Source organism: Tenrec ecaudatus, chromosome 11 (genome assembly GCF_050624435.1).
Source record: "Tenrec ecaudatus isolate mTenEca1 chromosome 11, mTenEca1.hap1, whole genome shotgun sequence".
Lineage (NCBI taxonomy): Eukaryota > Metazoa > Chordata > Mammalia > Afrosoricida > Tenrecidae > Tenrec > Tenrec ecaudatus.
The window spans coordinates 37039496-37063189 of NC_134540.1; the positions used below are offsets into that span (position 1 = coordinate 37039496).

General features: G+C 41.5%; 1 protein-coding gene across 3 annotated transcripts in view; it reads right to left on the reverse strand.

Moving 5' to 3' along the window:
• Positions 1–23694, reverse strand: part of TDRD3 (tudor domain containing 3) — a 175406-nt gene that overhangs the window by 37189 nt on the left and 114523 nt on the right. For all 3 annotated transcript variants that reach the window (XM_075562998.1, XM_075562995.1, XM_075562999.1), the window contains 2 exons: positions 10320–11170; positions 2533–2658 (listed from right to left, as the gene is read on the reverse strand). In XM_075562998.1, the coding sequence (XP_075419113.1) occupies positions 2533–2658; positions 10320–11170 (977 nt within the window). The remainder of the gene's footprint in view (positions 1–2532; positions 2659–10319; positions 11171–23694) is intronic.

The following is a 23694-nucleotide window of genomic DNA, read 5'->3' on the forward strand; positions in this document are numbered from 1 at the left end:
TACCGTATCGTTTCACAGAATTAGCACAACACATAAGAAGTGTAAGAGTTAAAACTTAGAAAATCCATACTTTGCCTTAGTAAGTGTGCCAAGACACTGTAGTAACACCCTACACCTTGCTGGCCTTTCATTGTTGTGAGATGACTAAGAAGTTCGTGGTAGCTTCTTATTTATAAAATAAATGTTCTTCTGGTAAGTTGGCATAACGACATGCATACATTAACTTAACACTTGTTTGCCAATGACAAAAAAGGAAAGTGTTCAAAACCCCAGCACATCAATACTTTCCAACGCTAAGGGAAGTTTACAATGACTGTAACTGAGATCAATGAATGTCTCCACATTTAATTTGTGAAAGGGACAAACATTCACACGCCCATTGTTTGAGGATGGAGGTGGATGGAAATATATTAAAGTAGTGGGGACCTCAATATTTCAAGAAGGAAATACTTCTTTTGAACTAAGTTGTTCATACAAGTAAAGAAGAAAAGCTGATTTTTATCATAAATGATGTGCACGATTCAAAGTTGTTTCATTGACCTATGCAGAATCATAAAATGTCAATAATCACTTGATTATCTTTAAGTAGAAAAGAAATGCCAGAGTCTCCAAGAGAATTAAAAATTCTACCGGCTTCTTTCAGTAAAACATTTCACACATCAGGTAGGAGATTTTTTAAGCCCGCTACAGAAAAAGGAAATAGGCAAAACAACGGCACAATAAAGCATAGATGAGAATTCACACCAGGCAGGAAGGAAATGAAATTCTTGCTGTTCAGAACAGAATAACTAAATTGGCTGGGAAATCTACTACACTTACTGTCCAGCTAAGTTTACACAGACCTAAAATCAAGAGTGGAGAAAGGAAGAGGGTTTAAAGGGGGGCTGGGGGTGAGGGCGGGATGAGAAGAGTCACTGACTAGAGAGAAAATGATCACTTCAATAGCAAACACCTCTCTTTGAATAGAAAACTACAGAGACGACTGACAAACGTGCTCAGCAGTTATGGCCACCCTGGAACAGAAAAAAGAAGTAGAGAGGAAATGAAGCAAAAGAAACTAAAATTTTCTCTAGAGAGTGAAAAAAACAAAGTTAATTTCTTATTAAATCTTGATAACAAATAAAAGGTAAAGTAATATAAGACTTCTGTTTTAGACCTTTGGCTGTAATGACTACAATCAACTGGAAGTATGCGATGGATAGCAAAATGGGAGTCGACTTCTAGAACTGTAGTATCAACGAATAGTTCCTTTCATCATCAAAACCAGCTTAAACGGAAAGAGAATGAAAGCAGCCATCACTGGAGACTCGGACAGGGGAAAACATGGCCCATCAAGCTTCTCCAGGAAAAGAAAGGCGCACATTAGAAACTCAGGGAATGCCAGCCGGCCTTTCGGGGAAAAGCAGTGGAAATTTGAGAGTGAGAATAAGGGAAAGGATCTCTTAGTTAAACTTGAACCATGAATAACATTATATGGCAAAATGTAAAATTATAAAGGATATAGAACATGAAGTAAAATAGAGATCTATGATTCAAAATATAGTTATAATTACGTGGTTTTCTGTTCTCTTTACTTAGTTTTTCTGAAGTGACAGAAAAATCTAGAGGGAAAAATTAAAAGCAACTCATGGGAAAACACAGTATGTTTCACTGACAAAGGCTCTTATTATCTAGAAGATATAACTTTTTAGCGTATTTTTAGATTTCATGGGCAATAAGAGCAATTTAGAGGTATAAAAACAAATTTATTAGAAACTTCCCACCAGTTTGAAAGTGAAAAGACAAGATTTATGAAAATAATCCTAATGCCCTTTACCCCTGATTTTGCCCAAATGCAGCTGAAAACCTAACTAGTAGATATATATTACCATATATATCCTGTATAAGATGAATTCCATTTCAGTGAATACATTCTAAATTCCATAATCAAAGAGAATCACAAAGCTTTGACACAAACATTTGGCAACAAAAATAATCAAATAATCATTAAACAGATATTTATAGTTGATTTATACATATATAAAAATATATGTGTAGTAAATGAAGTGAGTTCATTTATAATTGAACTTTTTCTTCTTAGCTTTACATGTAAGCAAAAGTAAGCAAAACACCAAACAAAACAAAAAATAGATATAAGTATCCAACAGAGCTTGAATTTGAAAGCTGCTGGAGTTAATTTAGTCAAAATTAAAATAACAGATTGAGAGAGAACAAAATATGCATAAAAACTCATTTTACACATACAAACACATTTTAGGCAAACATGTAAATATGGATATCTATTACCAAAGCATAATACAACAAAGCATGATACAAGAACAGTAACACCAATATATTCGGTTTTTATTTTTTGCTTTAACTGAAGTTTGGTATGTATAATTACTAAATTCAAGTCTAATTTTAAAGGGTAGCCCGTTTTATCTAAATTTTAATTTTTCCCACTTGTAATTATTATAAGCATGGCTAATCTTTTAGAGCTACACACTTTCTTCAAAATAGCCTGTGCCTTCGCACTGCACTTGGATCACGTACCCATGCCTCCGTCTGGACGGGCCTGATGCTGCTCAGCAGCACCTCTTCATAGTTTCCATAATCAATGAATTTAACTACTGCTGTCATTCCCGAAGAGTGGAGAGCTTCCACTTCTGCTCGGTAAAACTACAAAGACAAAAAGAAATTGGGGGAAAAAAATTCTTTTTACTGTGAATAAGCAGGGGTTTACATTTTAGATCATGATTTTTTTGTTTACCAACTTACACAATTACCAAACCTCCTAGTAGATTGCGCCACCCCCACCCTGACTGCCCCCTTTTCTCCTCCTCTTCATTCTGGAGAGGAGCTTCCTTCCCCCATGCTGACAGCTCCTGTCTGTCCCTGGCCTTCGCTGCCCTTTCCTCTCGGCCCTGCTACCCCTCAAGGACTGTCACCTTTGGCATGAAAATGTTTATCTTGATTATTTTTTTCTTTTACAACAGTAGTCTTAAGCAGTACTTGTCCTTTTGTGAGTGAAAACCAGCGAGTTTAATGTTCACCGAATAAAACCACCAATATTTTATTTAAAAGGGCATCATGTGATAAAAACGTAAATTCTCGTAGTGCTCTATGTGTAACATGTTTAAAGGTGGAAAAGATATCTTTGAATAGCCAGACTGTTTAAAGAGAATCCTACAGCCATCAGCCTGTCCGCAGATTCCAGAAAAGAAGAGGTCAGAGCCAAGAGGGTCAGAGATGTTTCTTCTATATCGATGTTGTTAGCTACCAATGGCCTCTGTTGAGCATTAAATAATTCCCTATTTACTAATCAGGATACATAAGAAGTACTTTATTTTAAAATCAAATATACGACACAAATATGTAGCAAGAAGGTCTTACTGCCTCTTCACTCACTGAGGACCCAGGTCTAGAGCAAGACTAAGAACATCACTTGCCTTTAAGATTTATAGGAGTCAAGGCACTGCACAGCCAGAAACTTTAACACTTTACCCAGTGCTGCTCGGGAATCTGTTGCTCATTAACAAACTCATAAGAAACTGATACATTAACAGAACTATCATTCAAGAACATAGCTGTTAAAGCAATGGGAGGCGGCACATCATGTAAGGCAGTGGTTCTCAACCTTCCTTATGCTGCGACCCTTTAGTACATAGTACAGTTCCTCATGTTGTGGTGCCTGCCCCCAAGCATAACATTATTTTCGTTGCTACTTCATCACTGTCATTTTGCTACTGTTGTGAATTGGGTGACCCCTGTGAAAGGATTGTTCGACCCCACAGGGGTCACAACCCGCAGGTTGAGAACCGCTGGTCTAAGGGGAGCGCTCCATCAACGCAGCTCAGCCTGTTCAAGACCCAGATTCTAGGCCTGAATGTTTCCCCAATGAGCAAACATGAATGAAAACAAAAAACAATTTGCTCTTAAGAAATAATTTCTTTAAGTTGGTGTAGTTCGATGTTCTACTATAACACTATCTACTTCAACAGCCTATCTTAATAACAGGTTCAATGGAATCACAAAATGTGAAGACCAATAAAAATCCATACGTTGTGCACGTCTAAAAAGTAAGTTATCCTATCTGTACCAGGCAAGAATCCACTTTTACCAGAAGATTAGTATATTACATACTACAAAAGTAATAAATTTATGGAGAGCACTCTTCTTGGGTCTGGATGCTAGCAAGTTTACAGGTACCGTGCTCCACTGCCGTAATCTTCCTTAGCTCAAAATGTTTCACGTACAAGCCTATTTCTCTCCTTTGTTCCTCATTCCCACTTTTTTATGTTCTGTGGATATTTTGGCTCTTTCTAGGTTGGATGCACAGAACAAGGGATATCCCTGCTGCTATCGGACGGATTTTGGCTCAAAACAGAGAAGACCAAGAAGATGTTTCCTTGTGTTGTGCTGACCAGGCTAAGACATTAGACAGACCAGGGGTCGGGTCTCCACCTTGCTCAGGCCGCAACCCTCTCACACAGGTCCTCATGGTTGGTGACCCCAAACCACACAATTATTTTCGGTGCTACTTCATAACTGACATTTTGCTACTGTTCTGATTCGGGCGACCACTGTGAAAGGGTCGTTTGACAACCCCCACGAAGGAGTCGTAACCCACAGGCTGAGAACCACTGAGATAGACTGTGTGGATCATAACAAACCATGGATAACTTTGAGAAGAATGGGGATCTCAGAACACCACATTGTGCTGACTTGGACCTGGATCCACAGGCAGCTGTGGGAGCAGAACAAGGGCATCCTGCATGGTTTATAATCAGGAAAGGTGTGTTTCATGGTTGCACCCTCTCACCATATTTATTCCATCTATATGCTGAGCAAATAAGCAAAGAAGCTGGATTCTGTGAAGAAGAGTGTAAGATGAGGATTGAAAGAAGGCTTAATAACTACCTGAGATATACAGGCGGTACAACCTTGCTTGCTGAAAGCGAGGAGGACTTGAAGCATTTGCTGACGAGCAAGGGCTGCAGCCTGCAGTCGAATTGCAGCTCAATGTAAAGAAAACGAGAGAGCCTCACAAGTGAACCAATACAGAGCATCATGGTAAGCGGGGCAAAGACTGAAGTTGTCAAGGATTTCATCTTGCTTGGCTCCACAATCAATTCTCATGGAAGCAGCGGTTAAGAGATCCAATAACATTTCATTGGGTAAATCAGCTACGGTAAGACTGCTTCTGGAAATTGCTGAAAAGCAGAGCTGTCACTGTGAGGACTAAGGTGTGCCTAACACAAGCCAGTGTTTTCAATTGGCTCGCACACATGAGGAAGCTAGAGAGTGGATAAAGCAGACCACAGAAGCAGCAGTGGCACAGGTCTGGGAAGGTTGCCGATTTCGTGGCAGCTACCAGCAACAGGTCGACACTTCAACTGCACGCTTTTCCAAAATTGGACAAGTTCGAGTCCACCATACACTGTCCATCAAACAGTGTATCTGAATAAAACAAATAAGCTCACTTCTCTTTTTGGAACTTAAGAGTTTAATGAAGAAAACAGATTATACGAGATTATATAAGATTAGTCCCTGGAAAAGGACATGAAGCTTGTTAAAGCAGAGGGTCCGAGGAGAAGAGGCAACTTCTCAATAGTTGAGGATTTGTTGAGGATGATGCACGACAGGGTGGTGGCTTGTTCTGTTGTAGTCTGGACCAATTCGAAAGCAATAACAACAAAGTGGAAAGTACATTAATACAGGAGTGATGTTAAGGCACTTAGGAAAACTGAGATTTTCTGGGAAAGAGTTCTCCTTGGAATGACTAGAAATGAAGAGTGTTTCGGCAAAGAAAGAACTGAAGGGACAAGCTACAAACACATAAAGTAAGGTGAAGAGTATAGGAAATGACAGGTTGACAAATAATGATGGTCTGAAGCAGCAGTTCTCAACCTTTGGGTCGCCCGATTCAGAACAGCAGCAAAACGAGAGATATGAAGTAGCAACAAAAATAATTTTATAGTTGGGGGGGGTCACCACGACATGCGGAACTATATAAAAGGGTCGCGACGTTAGGAAGGCTGAGAACCAGTGGTGTAGTCAGTCACCAGTAAAGCAGGAAGTACAAGTTCAGGTAAGAGCCACACGCTGGGAGCTTTGTTTGCACCCCAGAGGGGAAAGGTTTGAAGTGGGGTGAATAACGTGGACCAAGGTCACAGGAGTGGCAGTTTACTGATGCATTTACAAGGAGTCAGGTGGAAGGTCGGAGACCAGTCGGGAGTGTTGCTCTACTCCATTAGAGAGAGGAAAGGTGCCTAGAGGTGGAAGAAGCATTTGCAAACTCCCAGCTCCTCCCATGAGAGAAAGCAAGGCATTCTAAGGATGTAAATAAAAATATGGATTAGACTCACTCATGAGTGATCTCCAAAACATGACGCAATTAAGATTGCAACCAAGCCTGTTGCTGCCGAGTTCCTCCCGGCTCACAGAGACCCCGCAGGACACTGTGGGACTGTCCTACCGTGTTTCCTGGCTGCAAACCTTATGGAAGCAGGATCTCACATGGTTCTCCCACACAGCAGTGGCTGGGGTTGAACCCCCAGACTTTCGGTTAACATCCAAGCATTTAGTGACTGTAGCACCAGAGCTCTTTTTCTTTTTGGAAATTATAGCCAATTCCTTTTCTTTAATTTCGACCTTAGCTGCTGGTTAGAAAATAAGAAAGTTGCCTATTTTTTACAAGGCACTTCAAAGATAGCTCTGCGTAGACTCCCGTTTGCCCATTCATACCTTTCATCTTGCCCATTTGCCTGTGTATCTACTGGTAGATTAATGTTGGTGTTTATTGATAAGGCAGGGTTGACTACTACCAAATATATGTTTGGCAATATTTCGACACACACATTTGTATGTGATGTACAGAAAATGGGGTAAAGTGACTGAAACTTCCTAGGTTAAAACTGAACACCTTGAGAGGGTGAATCACTGGGCCTGGAACCCAGGACCATGGACTTTGGGACACCAAAGACAATTGGCGTAGCAACGCCATGCTCAACAGAGAGATATAATCCCTTTCATTCACACTGAAAGTCTGCAACTAAATTAAATCAAAGTATCACTTGGAAGGCCATCCGATTATTTTAACACCAGGTTTATAGGATGTGTCATTTTGACACATTTTGATTTCCTCAACAAAAATTACAGAAACTGTTTACATGTACCTCCCACTGACTTTTATCGATTCAATGAAACATATATACATATCAAAATTCATTTTCTTTGAAGTCTTCAATCTTGAAAGTCTCTTGTTTCATATACCTATCTACACACACACGTCACCTTAACGCAAAGTTAAATTGAGTATTAATCAGTTTCATTCATGAAAACATCACTTCAGTAATAAATGTAGGCATACTCAAAAGTTGTTAAGAAGCACCATCAAATGTAAAGACAATGCATAAGAGACTGTCTGACTGACTGACCCAAGTGACCCTTACGATATGCCAAACCCAGTATCTCAAATCCCAAGTGGCTGGCACGGCCTAGTAGTACTTAGCAAGGACATAGCGCCTGCCAAGTCAAGTATTGTAAAAGAAATAGAAGTTGTAATACTTGTAGGAAATATAAGAAGATTGTTTAAGGAAAATGTGTAAAGAAAATCAAATATGTAGGTAGGAAATGTGGGGAATAAATATAATGTTAAATATAAACTTTACATATAGTACAACTCAATTTCATTTATATGTCAATGGTATATAAGTATGTTGTTTTAAAATAAGAATAAGTTGTTTTTTTAGATAAAATGTGTAGTTTTGTTCCCATGTCGGTTTGATGGATGTCCATAATGATAGGCATAGGAGAAATGGCCATAAACCTAGTGCTAAGAATACTCTAGGACCTTTGTATATTGTGGAATTGCGGGAATGTTCGGTATTATCTTTCTACAATGTTTAGAATATATTTAGCAGAGGCAACAGAAGGAGTAAATATTATTGTATCTTTAGACAATTACAATTAACAAGAAAATAATTCAGAAGAAAGATTCATTAATACTATTATAAAGTATGTGGAAGCAAATGGGAAATAGCACAGTCAAAGCGATGTGCTATAACCTAAGCACTGGAACTTGGCAAGGACTTAACTAAAGCTTGCTGAATATTCAAATAATGTTTGTTGAATGCATTATCTGCTAAGTCCAATAAGTGAACACCTGTAGACCTGTTTTTATTCTCTGTTGCTCATTAGTTTCTAATGTGTCTCTGTGTACAGTAGCGTGTGTGTGCGCGTGTCTGCTGTACCCTTACTGCTCGGCAGCCTAGACACAGGGCAGGAGAGGAATGGCCAGAATGAAACAAAGCTGGCGTGTCCTAAGATGACACAGAAGGAAAGAGAAAGCACCAAGGCTAGGAGAATGCCTGCAACGATTAACCCCGCGTGTTAGTCGGGCAGCTGGAAAGAAAGTAATATTCATCCCAGATCCTAGAAAACTGCACACAGACTCCAGGCTCTCACCCTAAAATGAGGCCAAAAGCTCTCGTTTGACTCTCACACTGGCTTCGCGAGAATACCCATTTCTCTGCGAGCCTTCGAAGCTGAACTTCTCAAGATGAGTGTTTGTTTCGTCCGCTCCCAATCATGGAATCGCAGTTTGGTTTCTGGACTTACCCTCCTGCTGCAAACTGTTTTCACCAAAGCCATCCGCAAGAGTATCGCTGCGCAGCACAGAGAACAGTTTTCTCCTTTCCATCTGAATCCACCCCTCCAAGAAGTGCCTGGACCAAATGGCCACTCTGTGAAGCAGTGCCACTGACGTGCTCGGCCAGCGCTGCTTTCTCCTTGTCCTGCCTCCACCATGAAACTGAGCACCCCGACCGAGCCCTCCCTGCCCCACGACCCAAATCCGTCTGCTTCCAGACGCTTGGAGTGAGCAGTCCGACTCCCTTACGTCTAGGAAGTAGCTATGTGGAACACTTGTGGCCAATGAGATTTAAATACAGTTAGCTCGTAGTTCTGGGAAGGCTTTTGCTTTTTTTTTTTTTTTGGCGGGGGGGTGGGCAGGGCGGTTACAGATGATAGATAATATTGTCTCCTTTCCTATTAGGATTTAACAGCTAGAACATTACTATTCCACACCATATAAAAATCTTAGCGCCAATGTCATCTAACCACACCACTCTGCTATGCCCCACTAGAACTGACCTCACACTTGCTTCTAGACACTGCGTAAGCCTCATCACTCAAACTGGGGCCTGGTGCTCAGTTCAAATCCAACTTCAACTTTATAAAGTTAATTAATTATTGCCACCTCCACTACGCATGTTAGCCGTCCAACTCTGCCAGGGCTGCAGTCACTAGTGCTATTTTAGCAGTTCCTCTCCGATTCATCGTCATATCCACCCAGGTCCCTCGCCCTCTAAGCCCCTTGCATCGATTTTCTTACCTGCTTCCTACTGTCAGTCCCCTCCTCACGCTAGCGTTCCCTAGATAAATGTAACCTTTTGCGTTAATTAGTTAACAACCAGCAGATAATCATGAAAATGTTCTGCTGTAAGAGACGCAGGACTATAAACAACTCAACAACAACAAAAACAGACTTGAAACTATAGTAGGGAGGGCAGATTCAATCCAGAAGTCTGAAACAACATTGTCTACACACTGTGATAAAATTTTTGAAAAATGAACAAGTCACCAAGTGTGAAAGACAACGTAGGAGAGAGAAAGCTGCAGGTTAAGGGCGGCTTCTTCCAGGAGTGATGCTGGGCCACGCCCCTATGCAGCAGGGCAAGGCTGGCAGAGAGAACAGGGAAGCCAGGCGCGGGGACATGATCTGCTCTGTTCTCCTTGCCCTTGCCTGCCCCTCTTCTCCAACCTTCTTCCTAGAGTAGAATGTAAAGGCAACTGAAAGGATCCTTAGAGTGTTGGGGTTCTAAGCTTACTCAAACAACCTCTCTGTGCTTCAAGGTAGACAAGCATTTTCTTTAAATAAATCTTTAAAAGCTACAGAATCTAATTCGGGGCTACCCAATTCATTTTCTTCCGCGCAGAATCACTTTACTAGAGAGAGAAGCAAAGGGCAATAGCGCGGCTGGCGATGAATGAAATAAAGTTCCGCTCTCCGTAGTCACACGGACAGCACTTTTCTACTACGGAAAATGCACACCTCACGTCGCCACTCCGAGAGACACATCACCGAATTAGCTTTTTAAAAGTCATCAAGTATCATGCTGCTTTCCTGTCCCCCCTCTCCCATTCGATCATCTATACTGCTTTCTGTTCAGAGGCTGTAAACAGGTACAATCGGAACAAAACTCACAGTCACCATGTGGTCCCCTAAACCACGGCATTACCTATATTAATATATAGAATCTTCTCAGCAGCCATACCTTGTTGTCTTCCCAATAAAGTGCAAAGCATTCATCTCCAGGTTTCCACATTTTTGTGTACTCCACAGGAAAAGAGGATTCCAGAACTTTTTCGGGTTTAATTGGCCCGGACCTTCTTTTGGGCCCACTATTGTAATACAGTTTCTCATCGTAAGGGGCAGATGGGGCGGGTCCTGCTGGCTTAATCGGCCCGACTCGCCTCCCCTTCAGGGGCATTTCTGTCTCTCCATTTGGAACACCAATGAAACTATTAGTTCTAACAGGAGTCTGGTAATCGGTATTTATATTAAATTGTTTTTCAATTTTTACACCACTGAAAGCTTCATTACTTATTGTCCGTGGTTTTCTGTCATAAAAATGATCAGGATTTGCCGTTTGGTTTTCTCTTTTCCCTCGTTGTTTTTGATGATTATAATCTATGGATTCTTGAGGAAGTGGGTTTTCTTTTGCCTCGGGATAAGACGCACCTTTTCCTGGTCTGCTTGGCATAGAGGTATCTCTTTGTTTAAAAGCACCATCACTGTTCTGAGAACTCGAAGGACACGCAGTGTCTTTAGTTCTATCGTATCGAGAATGCGGTCTATCACACCTGCTTCTCTCTTCAGTCCACACTTCAGTTACTGAACAGGTTGGCCTTTCTGAACCTCTGTTTCTAGGTAATCCACTGCCTTCAAAAGTGGACTTTAGATTCTGGGTATCTCTTTGAAAACGAGGTGGCTTTTCATTTCTTAGCTGCCTGGTATCATTTCGAGGAAGGTGTCTTGGTGGATTAATATCTCTTACTCCATTTTGCTCCATATTCAAAAATCGATGCTGTCCCTGACGAAGCTGCTGGGGCTGGGGTTTAGGTTCTGAAAGGGAAAGGCATATTGCACACATATTACAATCAAGACTCCACCACAGCTTTCACTAATTTAAAATGCCTAAAAATTATTACATCAATGCAGTTATTAAACTGCTACATCAACATCTTCCTCCAGCTCCCAGCCCAATGTGTCTTAATCCCTTGGTTTCCTTATAACACTGTTAACGTAGACCTTCCCTAGTTAAGGCACTTTAACAAAGTAAAACAATGAAACAGATCATAAACACCGGTAGATAATTCAAAAGCATTTCACCTTGTCTCTGAATATGTGTGTTCTTAGACTACAGCTGTACCTGTTATTTCATAATTCATTTCTCAACACATAAAGGAGCTAGATCCGCAAGCTGGTAACTCAGAAGCTGCCGTGGAGTACCTAAGTTCCTCGGACTGTGCTCCGGTCCTGTTACACCAGACACCAGAACTGCTCGTCAGTCACACTGCAGCCTGAGCAGCTATGGTCTGGCCCAGTTCTTTCTGGAAATCTACTTAAACAGACAAACAGATAGCCTACCATAGAAACAGTTGGTAATTATCTTAATTAAAGAATGTACTATTTAAAAATACGAGGGGGGGAGAAGGCTTGAAAAATGATGACATAACACTGCAGATATTGTCAAACTTAAAAGCCCAAAGTGGTACCAAGGTAAGTGTCATCGTAATCTTTAATACCTGTATTTCACAGTGATTGTTTAAACAATTTTAATTTCACCACACCATTAATACTTCCAGTCTCCACTGTTTCCCACAGCACGTCCATTATATCATTACCAACACCCTGGTCCCTGGTGTGCGTCTTCTTTCTTGCCATAAACCTTACTCAGCAGGCAGCGTCCCAGACGGGCACCACTGGTAGTTTCCGTGGGATCATTTCTTGCACTGTACAAAAATCCTTTCTTTGAGTTCTAAGTACGAAATACCAAAAGCGCCCTCCTTTAGCTCCCCAACACAAAAGTGATCACAAAAGTGGTCCTCGTGTTTCCAAACATATACTGGAATCAAAATGATACCAAGTGAAATGCTTTTAAAAAAAAGGGATACAAAGCCGACTGGTAAAGCTTCCAGAAATGTCAAAACAGGTCAGTGGTTACAGGTCTGGGCTCACAATGTAACACATTTCTCCACAAACCCCCCAGAAGCTAGAAGCCAATCCACCAGTGCTTAATGCCTTAAAATTAATGGGAAAAGATTTCCTAAGTAAAATCCTGTATCCAGAGAAATAACAACTGTGATAAAAGATAAAGACTGTTCAAATTCATAAGCTCTCAAACACGAGGGAGGGGATGAAATGGGGAGCTGCTATCAGGGGCCCAAGTGGGAAGAGGAGGCAAATGTGCTTGACACGCTGGAGGGATGGATGGATTGTGATAAGAGGTGTAAGAGCCCCCAAGAAAAGTATTTTTTTTAAGTATTTAAAAGAAAAAGCAAGTGTGGCAAAGAAAGTAGATGGTGCCTGGCTATCAATCGGAAATAGTGTCTGGGGTCTTAACGGCTTGTGTTCAAACAAGCAGCCACCTAAGCAAGGAGTCGACTAAGTCCACAAGGAAGCAGCACACCAGCCTGTGTGATCCAAGGATGACAATTACAAACTTCGAATATGGCAAAAAGTATCAGAGCTAATATATGAACATCCAGTTTGTGGAGGGTTATGGGGGTCGATAAGGGCCCCAAACTCATCTGCAGAGTATCTGGTCAAATTGAGCCACTGGCAGATCTGGTCTAGGCAGCAGGAGCTCCAAACACACTTACTAACAGGCAGAGACCCTTATCATCTTAATCGTGCTGGTCAGACCTGGATACTTAGCCAGGTGACCTCCCTGTAGACATGACCTGCATCTGTTCTGTGCAAGTATCTCTTAGATGGTCCATGACAGAAATTTCTTTGCTGGCTTCTTGAATGTTGATGGGGGTCTTCTTCTCCCTCTCATGCATTCTCTGTATTTCTGTCTTTATACTAATCTATCCTCACCACCTTAAGAGAGATTTGTTATTCACTGTCTTCTGTTTGGTCTCCCAGCTGTGGAGCACAGGAGGAGTGGATGTATAAAGAGAATGACTGATACATGGTGTCACAGGGAATGCAGGGGTGGGGGTGGGTGACAGGGATGGAAAGGGGATTTGGGAGGAAATAATGAAGGCCGGAGAGGGAGGGGGCACTAGAACTGAGAGTGATTGCAAACCTCATTTGAAAGGCCATTTAACCAGGGCGGCAGGGGGTGGGGGGTTGGGGGGGGCGGGGAGGGATGGATGCGCTGAAAATAGCTGTGGTGCTGATTGTGCAATTCCCCTTGAAATGACTGAACTATTCAATTGTCTGATATGTAAATTGTGTGTCAAAAATAATAAATACCTTTTGAAAACCTCACTCCAGATTGATTTGCTTCATAAACATAATAGAAATATTGTTTTTCAACAATTGCATTCAATAGTAAATGCTTTTTATACAGAAGGATGATGGTCATGTTTTCTTTCTACTTGCGTTATTTATTGCCCGAAAGTTAACATTTCCAGAAAAGAAAGATTATTAATGAACGTAAGCGGCCCATAAATAATGTCTCAGCATTCATTCCAGAGATTATGTAAGAATAAAAACAGCAGTTCCAACTCCTGAGCACCTATCGTGTATTACTCACTGCACATGAGCACTTTGTACATATAACTGATAGTCCCCAAGGTAATCTGATGATGCATGTGTTGCAAAATTTGTTTAACAGAGCGAAATAAGGTCCTTGGTATAGTAAATTGAAGAAATTGTCTGTTTCCGAAATATATCAAATCCAAAGGTACTGTGTTCTGACAACTAAGTGTAATATTACACACAAGTAAAATGTGGGAGATAATTCAAGAAGCAGCTGCAGCAGTCCAGCAAGAGGAATCTGCCAGGAATTCACGCTGGACTCAGAAGACAACATGCAGCGCAGTCTATCACTGCTAGTCTCATGGCTCTCTGGCGGACTGCAGAGTCTCAGGAGGATGGCGGTCTGTGCTTATTGGCGATATAAAAGCACTGAACTCTATGAACAATACTGGGAAGAATGCGAACTCCAAAACACTTACTTATGCTTATGTACAACTTTTACAGAAACCAAAGGCAGTGTTTCACACAGAACTACAAGACACTGCATGCTTTAAAATCAGGAGCGTGCATAACAGTTTTATCCTTTTACTGTATTTAGTCAATCTGTATTGCTGAGCATTTGTATGGTGAGCACATAATCTGAGAACCAGGACTACAGGAAGAACTCAATTTTAGGAATAGAGTGAGGCTCATTAATAATCTGCAATATTCAGATGACATAACTTTGTTGGCTGAAAGCAAAAAGGGCTTGGGGCAATTTCTGGTGAAGATCAAAGACGACAGCATTCAACATAAAAATCTTCACAACTGGATCAATAAGCAACACCATGGTAAATAGAGAAAAGACTGAAGTGAATCCACAATGAACACTCATGGAAACAGCTGTCAAAAAATAATCAAATGGAATATTGCATTGGGCAAATGTGCTACAGAAGAGTTCTTTAAAGTGTTATAATGCAAAGATGTCACTGGGCGAACTAAGGCACGCATGTCCCAAGCCAGAGTATGTTCACTCATCTCTTAGGCATGTGAAAGCCGAACAAAGAATACCGAGGAAGAATGAGGTTGCCAGAGAGCACTGCACATACCACAGACTGCCGAAAGAACAAGCAAATGTGCCTTGGAAGAAGTGGAGCCAAGATACACCAGAGAAGGGAGAATGGTGAGACGTGGGCTCTTATACTCTGAACATCTTATCAAGAGGGACCGGCCCTAGGAGAAGGACGTCATACCGAGTGGGGGCCGGGAGAACCTCAATGAGATGGCGATAAGTTAGACAATGAGAGTAACTCACATAACGGCCTGGAGCGAGGGGCTAGAAAACCCTACGCAGAGGATGAAGTCGTCCAGTAAGCGTGGTAGAAGTGGGAAAATCTGAATTCACTAGTTCCAAAGAAATAAAAAGGCAAGATTTCCTAACCTCCAATTTAGATTTCTGTGGGACTCTAGTGGAGAACTGGGCGAAATGTCAAGCTCCTTCCTTTGGTTTCAGACCATCAACCTGCAAGGCACGTGGCTTCATCCATCACCTGCCTTAGTTCTCATCATCCTCTAACATCCGCACGCACACACTCCACCTCACTGACCTACCACTGTCTGGTACCGAAGTACTTTCACAGAAAAGAGAGCCAGAATCCTAGTGTTGCTTCCGATTCTTAACAAGGGGAAAAAAAACCAAGCCTAAGGATCAATAAGAGGAATCATCTGAAACCCTATTACTTTTCCATTACTTAAAGATAACATACATTACAAGAATAAAAAACTCTCTTTATTACATTGGGATAATATGATGAGTGTTCTTTAAAGAAATAAGAATAGACGAAAAGAACATTTATTTCAATTTAAGCACATTGATATCATACAGACCTCTCTCTCTGACCACTGTGCCATCAGGCTGGAAATCAACAAAAGGAAGACACAGAAAACAAGAGCAACTAATTGGAGGATGAATAACTCTCTATTGCAAAAGGGTTCTGTCTTGGTCCAGCTCAGCCATGAAATTAGGAAATTCTAAAAACCAATGAGAATGAGAACACAACGTACCAAAACTTATGGGACACAGCAAAGGCAGTCATCAGAGGAAGTTTCATAGCAATACATGCACACCTGAGAAAGGAAGAGAGAAGTATGACTGATGTGCTGGCACAAAATTTACAACAACAGAGCAGAGACAACAGGACAATCCTACTAATAGCAAAAGAAAAGAAATAATAAATTCAGGGATGTGATTCAGGAGGAAAATAAGAAAATTGTGGAAAAAATTCAATGCTGCTAAAAGTTGGTTCTTTGAAAGAATAAACAGAATAGACAGACCACTGGCAAACCTAACCAAAGAAAGGCGGGAACAAACTTCAATAGCAAGGATGAAGGGTGAAAAACGGGACATTACAACAGACCCTAATGAAATCAAAAGAATAATTACGCAGTACTCCAAAGGATTGTACTCCAATGAATTCAACAACTTGGAAGACATGGACAGATTCCTGGAAAAACAATCCCTCCCTAGACTATCCCAGATGGACGTCAAGAATCTCAACAGACCCATAGCAATAGAAGAAATAGACAAGGTTATCAAGGGATTACCAGCAAAAAAATCCCCTGGACCAGATGGCTTCACAGGAGAATTTTACCAAGCATTCAGGGAAGAACTTACACCAATCCTTCACAAACTTTTGAAGAGCATAGACAAATACGGCAAACTTCCAAATTCCTTCTATGAAGCTTGTATTAACTCTTACACTGAAACCAGGCAGGGATCCCACAAGAAATGAGAACTGTAGACCAATCTCCTTAATGAATATCAATGCAAAAATCCTTAACAAAATACTGCCCAATAGAGTACAAAAGTACATGAAACAAATAATGCACCATACCAAGTGAGATTCATACAAGGAATGCAGGGATGGTTCAACGTAAGAAAGACCATTAGGATCATTCGCCACATTGACACGAAATACTCTTAAGAACCACATGATGATATCGATAGATGTGGAAAAAAGCATTCGACAACATTCAACACCCATTACTGTTTAAGACACTCAAGAAGATGGGAATGGAAGGAAAGTTCCTCAAGACAATACAAGCTACATATGAAAAACCAACAGCCAACGTGACAGTCAATGGAGAAAAGACTAACACAACCCCACTAAAAAGAGGACCAGACAAGGATGCCCCTTGTCCCCACTCTTATTTAACACCAACATCACACTGGAGGTTTTAGCTAACAGCATAAGGCAAAGAAAAGACATCAAAGGTACTCACGTGGGGAAGGAAGAGGTGAAACTATCATTATTTGCAGATATGATTTTATATACAGACAATCCCAAAAGCTCCACAAGGGGAGTACTGGAAGCAACAGAGGAGTATGGCAGAGTGGCAGGATACAAGATCAACAAACTTAAGTCTACTGGACTGCTATACACATCGGTACCCGTTACAATAGCCAAGGACAAAGTGAAATATGTAGGGATATACCTGACTGAAAGAACACAAGATCTTGATGAGGAAAACTACAGGACACTATTACAAAAAAACAAGAGTGACCACAACAAATGGAAGACTATCCCATGTTCGTGGATTGGATGACTCAGCATAGTATACCTATCAGTTCTGCCTAAGGCATTATATGTTTAGTGCCATCCCGATACAATTACGCTCATCTTTCTTCAAAGAAATGGAAAAACTGATTACCAACTTCATATGGAGAGGGAAGAAGCCCTGAATTAGCAGAGAACAGCTCAAGAAAAAGGACAAAGTGGGAGGGCTTGCTTTGCCTGACTTTAGCACATATTATACAGCCACAGTGGTCAAAATGGCATGGTACTTGGTATAATGACAGATACTCAGACCAATGGAAAAGAACTGAAAGCCTAGAAATAAAAGCATCAGCATCCAGACAACTGATCTTCCATAAGGGCCCAAAAAATATCCAATGAGAAGCGGATATCCTCTTCAACAAGTGGTGCTGGAAAAAATGGATATCTACCTGCAGAAAAAGGAAGCAAGACCCTGATCTCACTCCATGCACAAGAATAAACTCAAGGTGGATCACAGACCTCGATCCTGATCTCACTCCATGCACAAGAATAAACTCAAGGTGGATCACAGACCTCGATCCTGATCTCACTCCATGCACAAGAATAAACTCAAGGTGAATCACAGACCTCGATCCTGATCTCACTCCATGCACAAGAATAAACTCCAGGTAGATCACAAACCTCAAGGAAAAATCCCAAACTATTAGGGCCCATCAATGAGGGAATTGGGACTGTATTAGTCTAGGTACTTTAGAGAAACAAATCCACAGAAACTCATAAGTACAAGAGAGAGTTTTATATAAAGGGAAAGTGCACGTCAAGAAACCATCTCAACCCAGTGCTGCCCAAGCCCATAAGTCCAACATTAGGCCATATGTCTGACACCAATCTACAAAGTGCCCCTCCATCTCACAAAAGACAAGCAATGACGCCGACAGCAGGAGGAAAGCCAAATCAGTGAACGTCTAAGCATCTCAGAGCGGGCAGGGTTCTCCGCATAGCTGCACAAGCACCCAGGGCTGCATCGGGGTAGGTCCATGTGGCTTCTCCTCAGGGATGTCTTGCAGGAAGTGAGCCTTGCCAGCTGAAGCAGGGAACTGGCTAAGGCAACTGCACCATGGTCCGACCATCAGAAAGCAAGAGACCTGAGAACTAAAAAGGCGATGCTCAGGGAGCCATTTATCTCTCCACCCTTCAATTAACCCCACATCTGTTTATCATCCAGGTTGGCACAATAAACAGGGACCAACCTGAGAAATTTGGCACAGAGAATACATAGGCTATCAAAACTATAGAAGGATACAAATACAAATGAGTCACAAGTTGACAAGGTGGGATATACTGAGGATAAAACACCTGTGTATATCTAAAGAATTCACCGAGAGAGTAATAAGATCCCCCACAGACTGGAAGAGCATCTTTAGCTATGATATATCAGACAACGGCCTCATTACTAAAATCTACAATACTCTACTAGCTTTCAAAAAGAAAAACACTAATTGTTCACGGAGAAGGTGGACAAAGGACTTCACAGAGGCAGATATCTGAATGGGCAATAATCATGTGAGAAAATGCTCCCAATCATCAGCCATAAGAGAAATGCATATTAAAACAATGAGATACCACCCAACACCCTCGGATAGCCCAATTCAAAAAATCAGAAAGCAACAAGTGTTGGAGGGGTTTGGGGAGACAGGAATTCTCATCTACTGCTGGCAGACCTGTAGGTATGTACAGCCACTATGGAAATCGATTTGGCGATTTCGAAAACAGATGGAAATTGAGCTACCATATGATCCAGCAATCCCCCTACGCTAAGTGAAGTAAGCCAAGCATAAAAGGAGAAGTACCATATGAGTCTGCTGAGGTAAGCTTAAAAAAATGCAAAAGAGACATAGGGGAAAAACTACTGTAAACAAACATTCCTAGAGTGAGTCCAGGAAGTATGGTAGACCAAATCCAGGGATACCTATGGTAGCCAACTAAAAGGGAGGGGGGAAAAGAAAAAAAAAGATATGGGTAGTGGGGGCACCAGGCACTAACCCACCCAAGGGGAGGGTATTGTTTATATCTCCACAGGAAAAGAGGGATCAGACTTCAACCCAATGCTGCAAGATGTGAATGCAACATGCCAGCATGAAGCAGGAAACCAGTGGAGAGGTCTGAGGGGCCGGCCCCAATCCCAACTACGTGGACAGCCACCCCTCCGCTCAGAAGAATTCACTTCAGAGGACTGCACTGAAGCTACGGATGAGGGAGAGGGACTTGTCTGATCAGAACACATGGGAGCAAATGAAGGGGGAGGAAGAGAGAGTGGCGCGCATCCTGGCCCACCAAGCCTTGAGGACAATATTGCTGCTCAGAGCAGCCAATTCACAGAGAGGACCATATGACCAGCCCCACTACAAGACACGATGTCCCTCACTGACCCATAGCCCTAAAGGGGACAACACTGGAGACACAGTGTGGGAACTGCACTCAATCTGACCGCACCACACCAAGGCAAACACTAAGGGCACGCAACAGAAGAACAAGGGGAGCAGAGCAAGGAAGTGCGGAGGGAGTACCAAAAATAGACTTTGGATTCAAGGTGTGGCACCCCATCACATTCAACTGGAAAACACTCCTAAAGGTCAATAAACAGACCTTGGTCTAGTTCAGGCTCTCTTTTTATCATTGGTTTGTTGTTGTTTTGTTTGCTTTTGTTGCTTTGTTTTGCTCTGTCTTGTTTTTGTGCATATTATTATCTCTGCAGGTCTATCTAGATAAGATAGGCTGGATAAACACTCTGGGAATCCAGGGTGGATGATCCCTTCAGGACCAGTGGTGAGAGTGGCGATACAACGAGGGTTGAGGGAGGGTGGGGTAGAAAGGGGGAACGGATTACAAGGATCTACATATAACTTCCTCCCTGGGGATGGACAACAGAAAAGTGGGTATGTATGTAAGATATGACAAAATAATAATAATTTATACATTGTCAAGGGTTCAACAGGGAGAGGGTCCGGGAGGGAGAGTAAAAAATGAGGAGCTGATACCAAGGGCTCAAGTAGAAAGCAAATGTTTTGAGAATGATGAGGGCAACAAATGTACAAGTGTGGTTGACACAATGGATGGATGGATGGATGGATTGTGATAAGAGTTGTAGGAGCCCCAAATAAAATGATTAAAAACAAAACAATACCTTTCATTTCAGGGTAGTTGAGTAATGAAATCTAATATACAGTAAATATTTTACAACTGAACCAATACATGAAACAATTAACAGAACATGTACAATCTCAGAATAGTGGGAAAGACCCTTTAAAGACATTGAGAGGCAGTCTCCCCACAGATGGAAGCTCAGCTCTGCAGCTCTCCAGTCAGATCTCATCCATTGCATCCCACTTTTCTTGAGGTATCATTCCCAGATCCACACAACACCCATCAACATGGCAAAGGAAATGGAAAGAGTCGTTCTCTATTGGACACGAACTGCCACTGCCCTGGGGTTGCACAACAGAGCTGTGTCTCACCAGGTCTCCATGGCTGTGGGCCTTCAAGCCATCAACCTTGATCCACAACATGTCTAAATTCATTCTAACAATAAATAGACCAAGGTAGTTTTCTGTCTCGGTAGCAGAATAAAATGAATCCTGTGGGTTTTTGGTTTGTTTATTTGTTTTTTAAATGCTCCAAGATGGAAAAGTAGCCAAAGCAAAGGGTGAGTGCCTGAATAGAAATTGTTGTTGTGAGATGCCGTGGAGTTGGTTACAACTCAGAGGGCCTGTGTACAACCCACTGAAACACCGCAGGGTCGCCCACCACCACTGTCCTCATGACTAAGCCCACTGCTGCAAGCACTGGGTCAATCCATCTTGCCGAGGGCCTTCCTCTGTTAGTAACACGATACTAAATGGTAGGAGAAAAAGGAAAATGAAAGATTAGCCAAGTGATAAGAGAATGTACCAAATGAGTCTATCAGAAAACAGAGCGTTGAAAACACATAAAAGATCAAAGTGCTAAGCGCTCAGATGAGAAAACCAGTCAAAGAACGCTGCGAGAATTTAGTGGGACTCGAGGTAAAATGTCCCCATTATACCAGAGCATGAGTTTCCAGCTGTATGATGTTTACTGGATAATTGATTACAGTGTCTTAATCCCCATGATTTGAAATGCAAGACTCATTAAGACTGGATTTATTAATTGTCACAAATCATCTGAGCCTGTATATTAGGATGTACTGAATTAATCAGACATCTTAAAATATTAATACTTCGTTGCAGAATATTCAAATAGTAGCTGCACCTGAATTTTATAGCCAGAAAATACATACATTTTTGTTTCCCAAGACTATTCATTTTATTCTGGGCCATCTACCCAAAGACAGACAGATTGACTAGTTACTCAGATTTCACTATGTACCACAGTCTACATTAAGGGTCTTGTCTATATTACTCCACGTCATTCTCACAACTAACCCGAAGGGCAGTATAGTATCCCTATTTGACAAAGGAAGAAACAATGTAAGGCGTGTTAACAAAGGTTTGCAGGGAGAAATGTTGAAACTAGGATTTAAACTCAATTGAAACTTAACTTTAAATGAAGCCAAATCCTGTGATTTTTCTAGGATGGGAAGCTGCCTGCCCAGAGAAACAAAACAGAATGTAGGCACAAAAACATGCTAACTTTAATTTTATCACTTGCATCTGCTCATTTATGGTGAGATGCCAATATTACAAAGGCTCTTTCATACAAAGGACCAGTGGGCTAAGACCTAAAATCAAGGCTCTTTCATTAATGCTGGGAAAGTCACAGCACTATTAACGATGAACTTGGTGTTCAAAAGCTCCCAACTGGCATCTGGAGCCAGATGACCTCGTATCCAATTCACTTTGCCACTAGGAATTCTACAGCCTTAGACAAGCCTCGTCTGTCTAGTTAGAGCTCACTAAAAATGTGTATCTACTACTTTAATAAACACTCAAGATGTAGGCTGTCACTGTTATAATTACAATTATATAGAAGACAACCACAGTGAATTAATGACATCAGAATAAAATAATACTTGGACGATAAGGTGTTCGCCTGCTTACTCATCCCTACCACCACCAATTCTCAGCCTTAGGATTTTTCTTTTAATTTTGTTCTTTTGTTGCTTTGCTGAAAGGCAAGAAGAATGCTTCAATAAAAATCTCTTCATCAACAAATTTTACATAAAATGTATATGTCAGAAAGGTATGTAAAAGGAGCCACGGTCTCCCTGTCAGGGACTGTTGGGCTGCTAATGGCAAGTTCAGTGGTTCACGCTCGCCAGCCGCTCTGCAGGAGCAAACTGAGGCTGTCTGCTTCCAGAAACACAGGCAGCCTCGGAAATCCTACTTAGGGTTGCAATGAATCCAAGTCGACTTGAGGCAGTGGGTTTAGGATTTTTGGTAAGACAATATAAAAATAATTAAAATCATATTCTAATATTGCTTTACAGAGACTTTTCTGGAAATATATTCTGATCATTACTTAATAAAATTTCTTACATATACCATCTAATTTTTTCCATTAAAAATATATCATGAATAGCTGGATTTTAGGTGGCCGCTCATAAGCTTGTAAGCCCGCAGTAGAGTGCAGAGGTGAACGCTATGCCAAGGGGCCTTGACGGCCTGAGACTGGCCCTTCCCGTACCTAGTTATGCCTGCGAAGCTCCGGGAACGCTGCCCCTTCATGCTCTGAGACTTTAAACATGTACAAACTGTGCAACAGAAAGCTTACTTGCTCTGTAAACCTTCCTCCACACTACCGTAATGCTTTAAGACTTCTGAGCAATAAAGAACACAGACAAAAATAAATGTATCGGATGAAAGTTCTCTCCTTCCTATCCCAGGGCTAGTTCCAATGAACAGTTTCAGGGTATTCCTGTGTTTTATATAATTTACAACGTATCAATACACAAGTTATTTTGTTTTGCCACAAAAGAAAAAGGAATGCATTCGGTAATAGCTAATGGGCTGCAATATGTTCTGTTTGACTTTCAGGTGAGTCAGAATTACTAGTTGTTGTGGTACACAATTTAGCATATCTTTCATCTTAATGCCATGTCTGTAAAACAAAATATCCTGAAATATTGTGACAAATGAGGGGTAGGGGCTGAGTCTTCCTCAGCATTGTCTCCTTCCCCACCTAGTTAACTCTGAAAGGTTCCGGGATGCTGCGGACAACTGACACTCAACTAGTAACCTACAGACTGGTGGGCTGAAGCCGCCCCTGGGCACAATGGAGGACGGTCGGGGGTCAGCTTCAGTAAAGGTCACCTCAAGGAGAGTCTTCAGCAGCCATCCTACTCTGTAACACATGGGCTCCCAGGAATCCAAGCCAATGGCAATGGCTTTGTTTGTTGTTTCTGTTTGGTCTCTTTACTGTAGA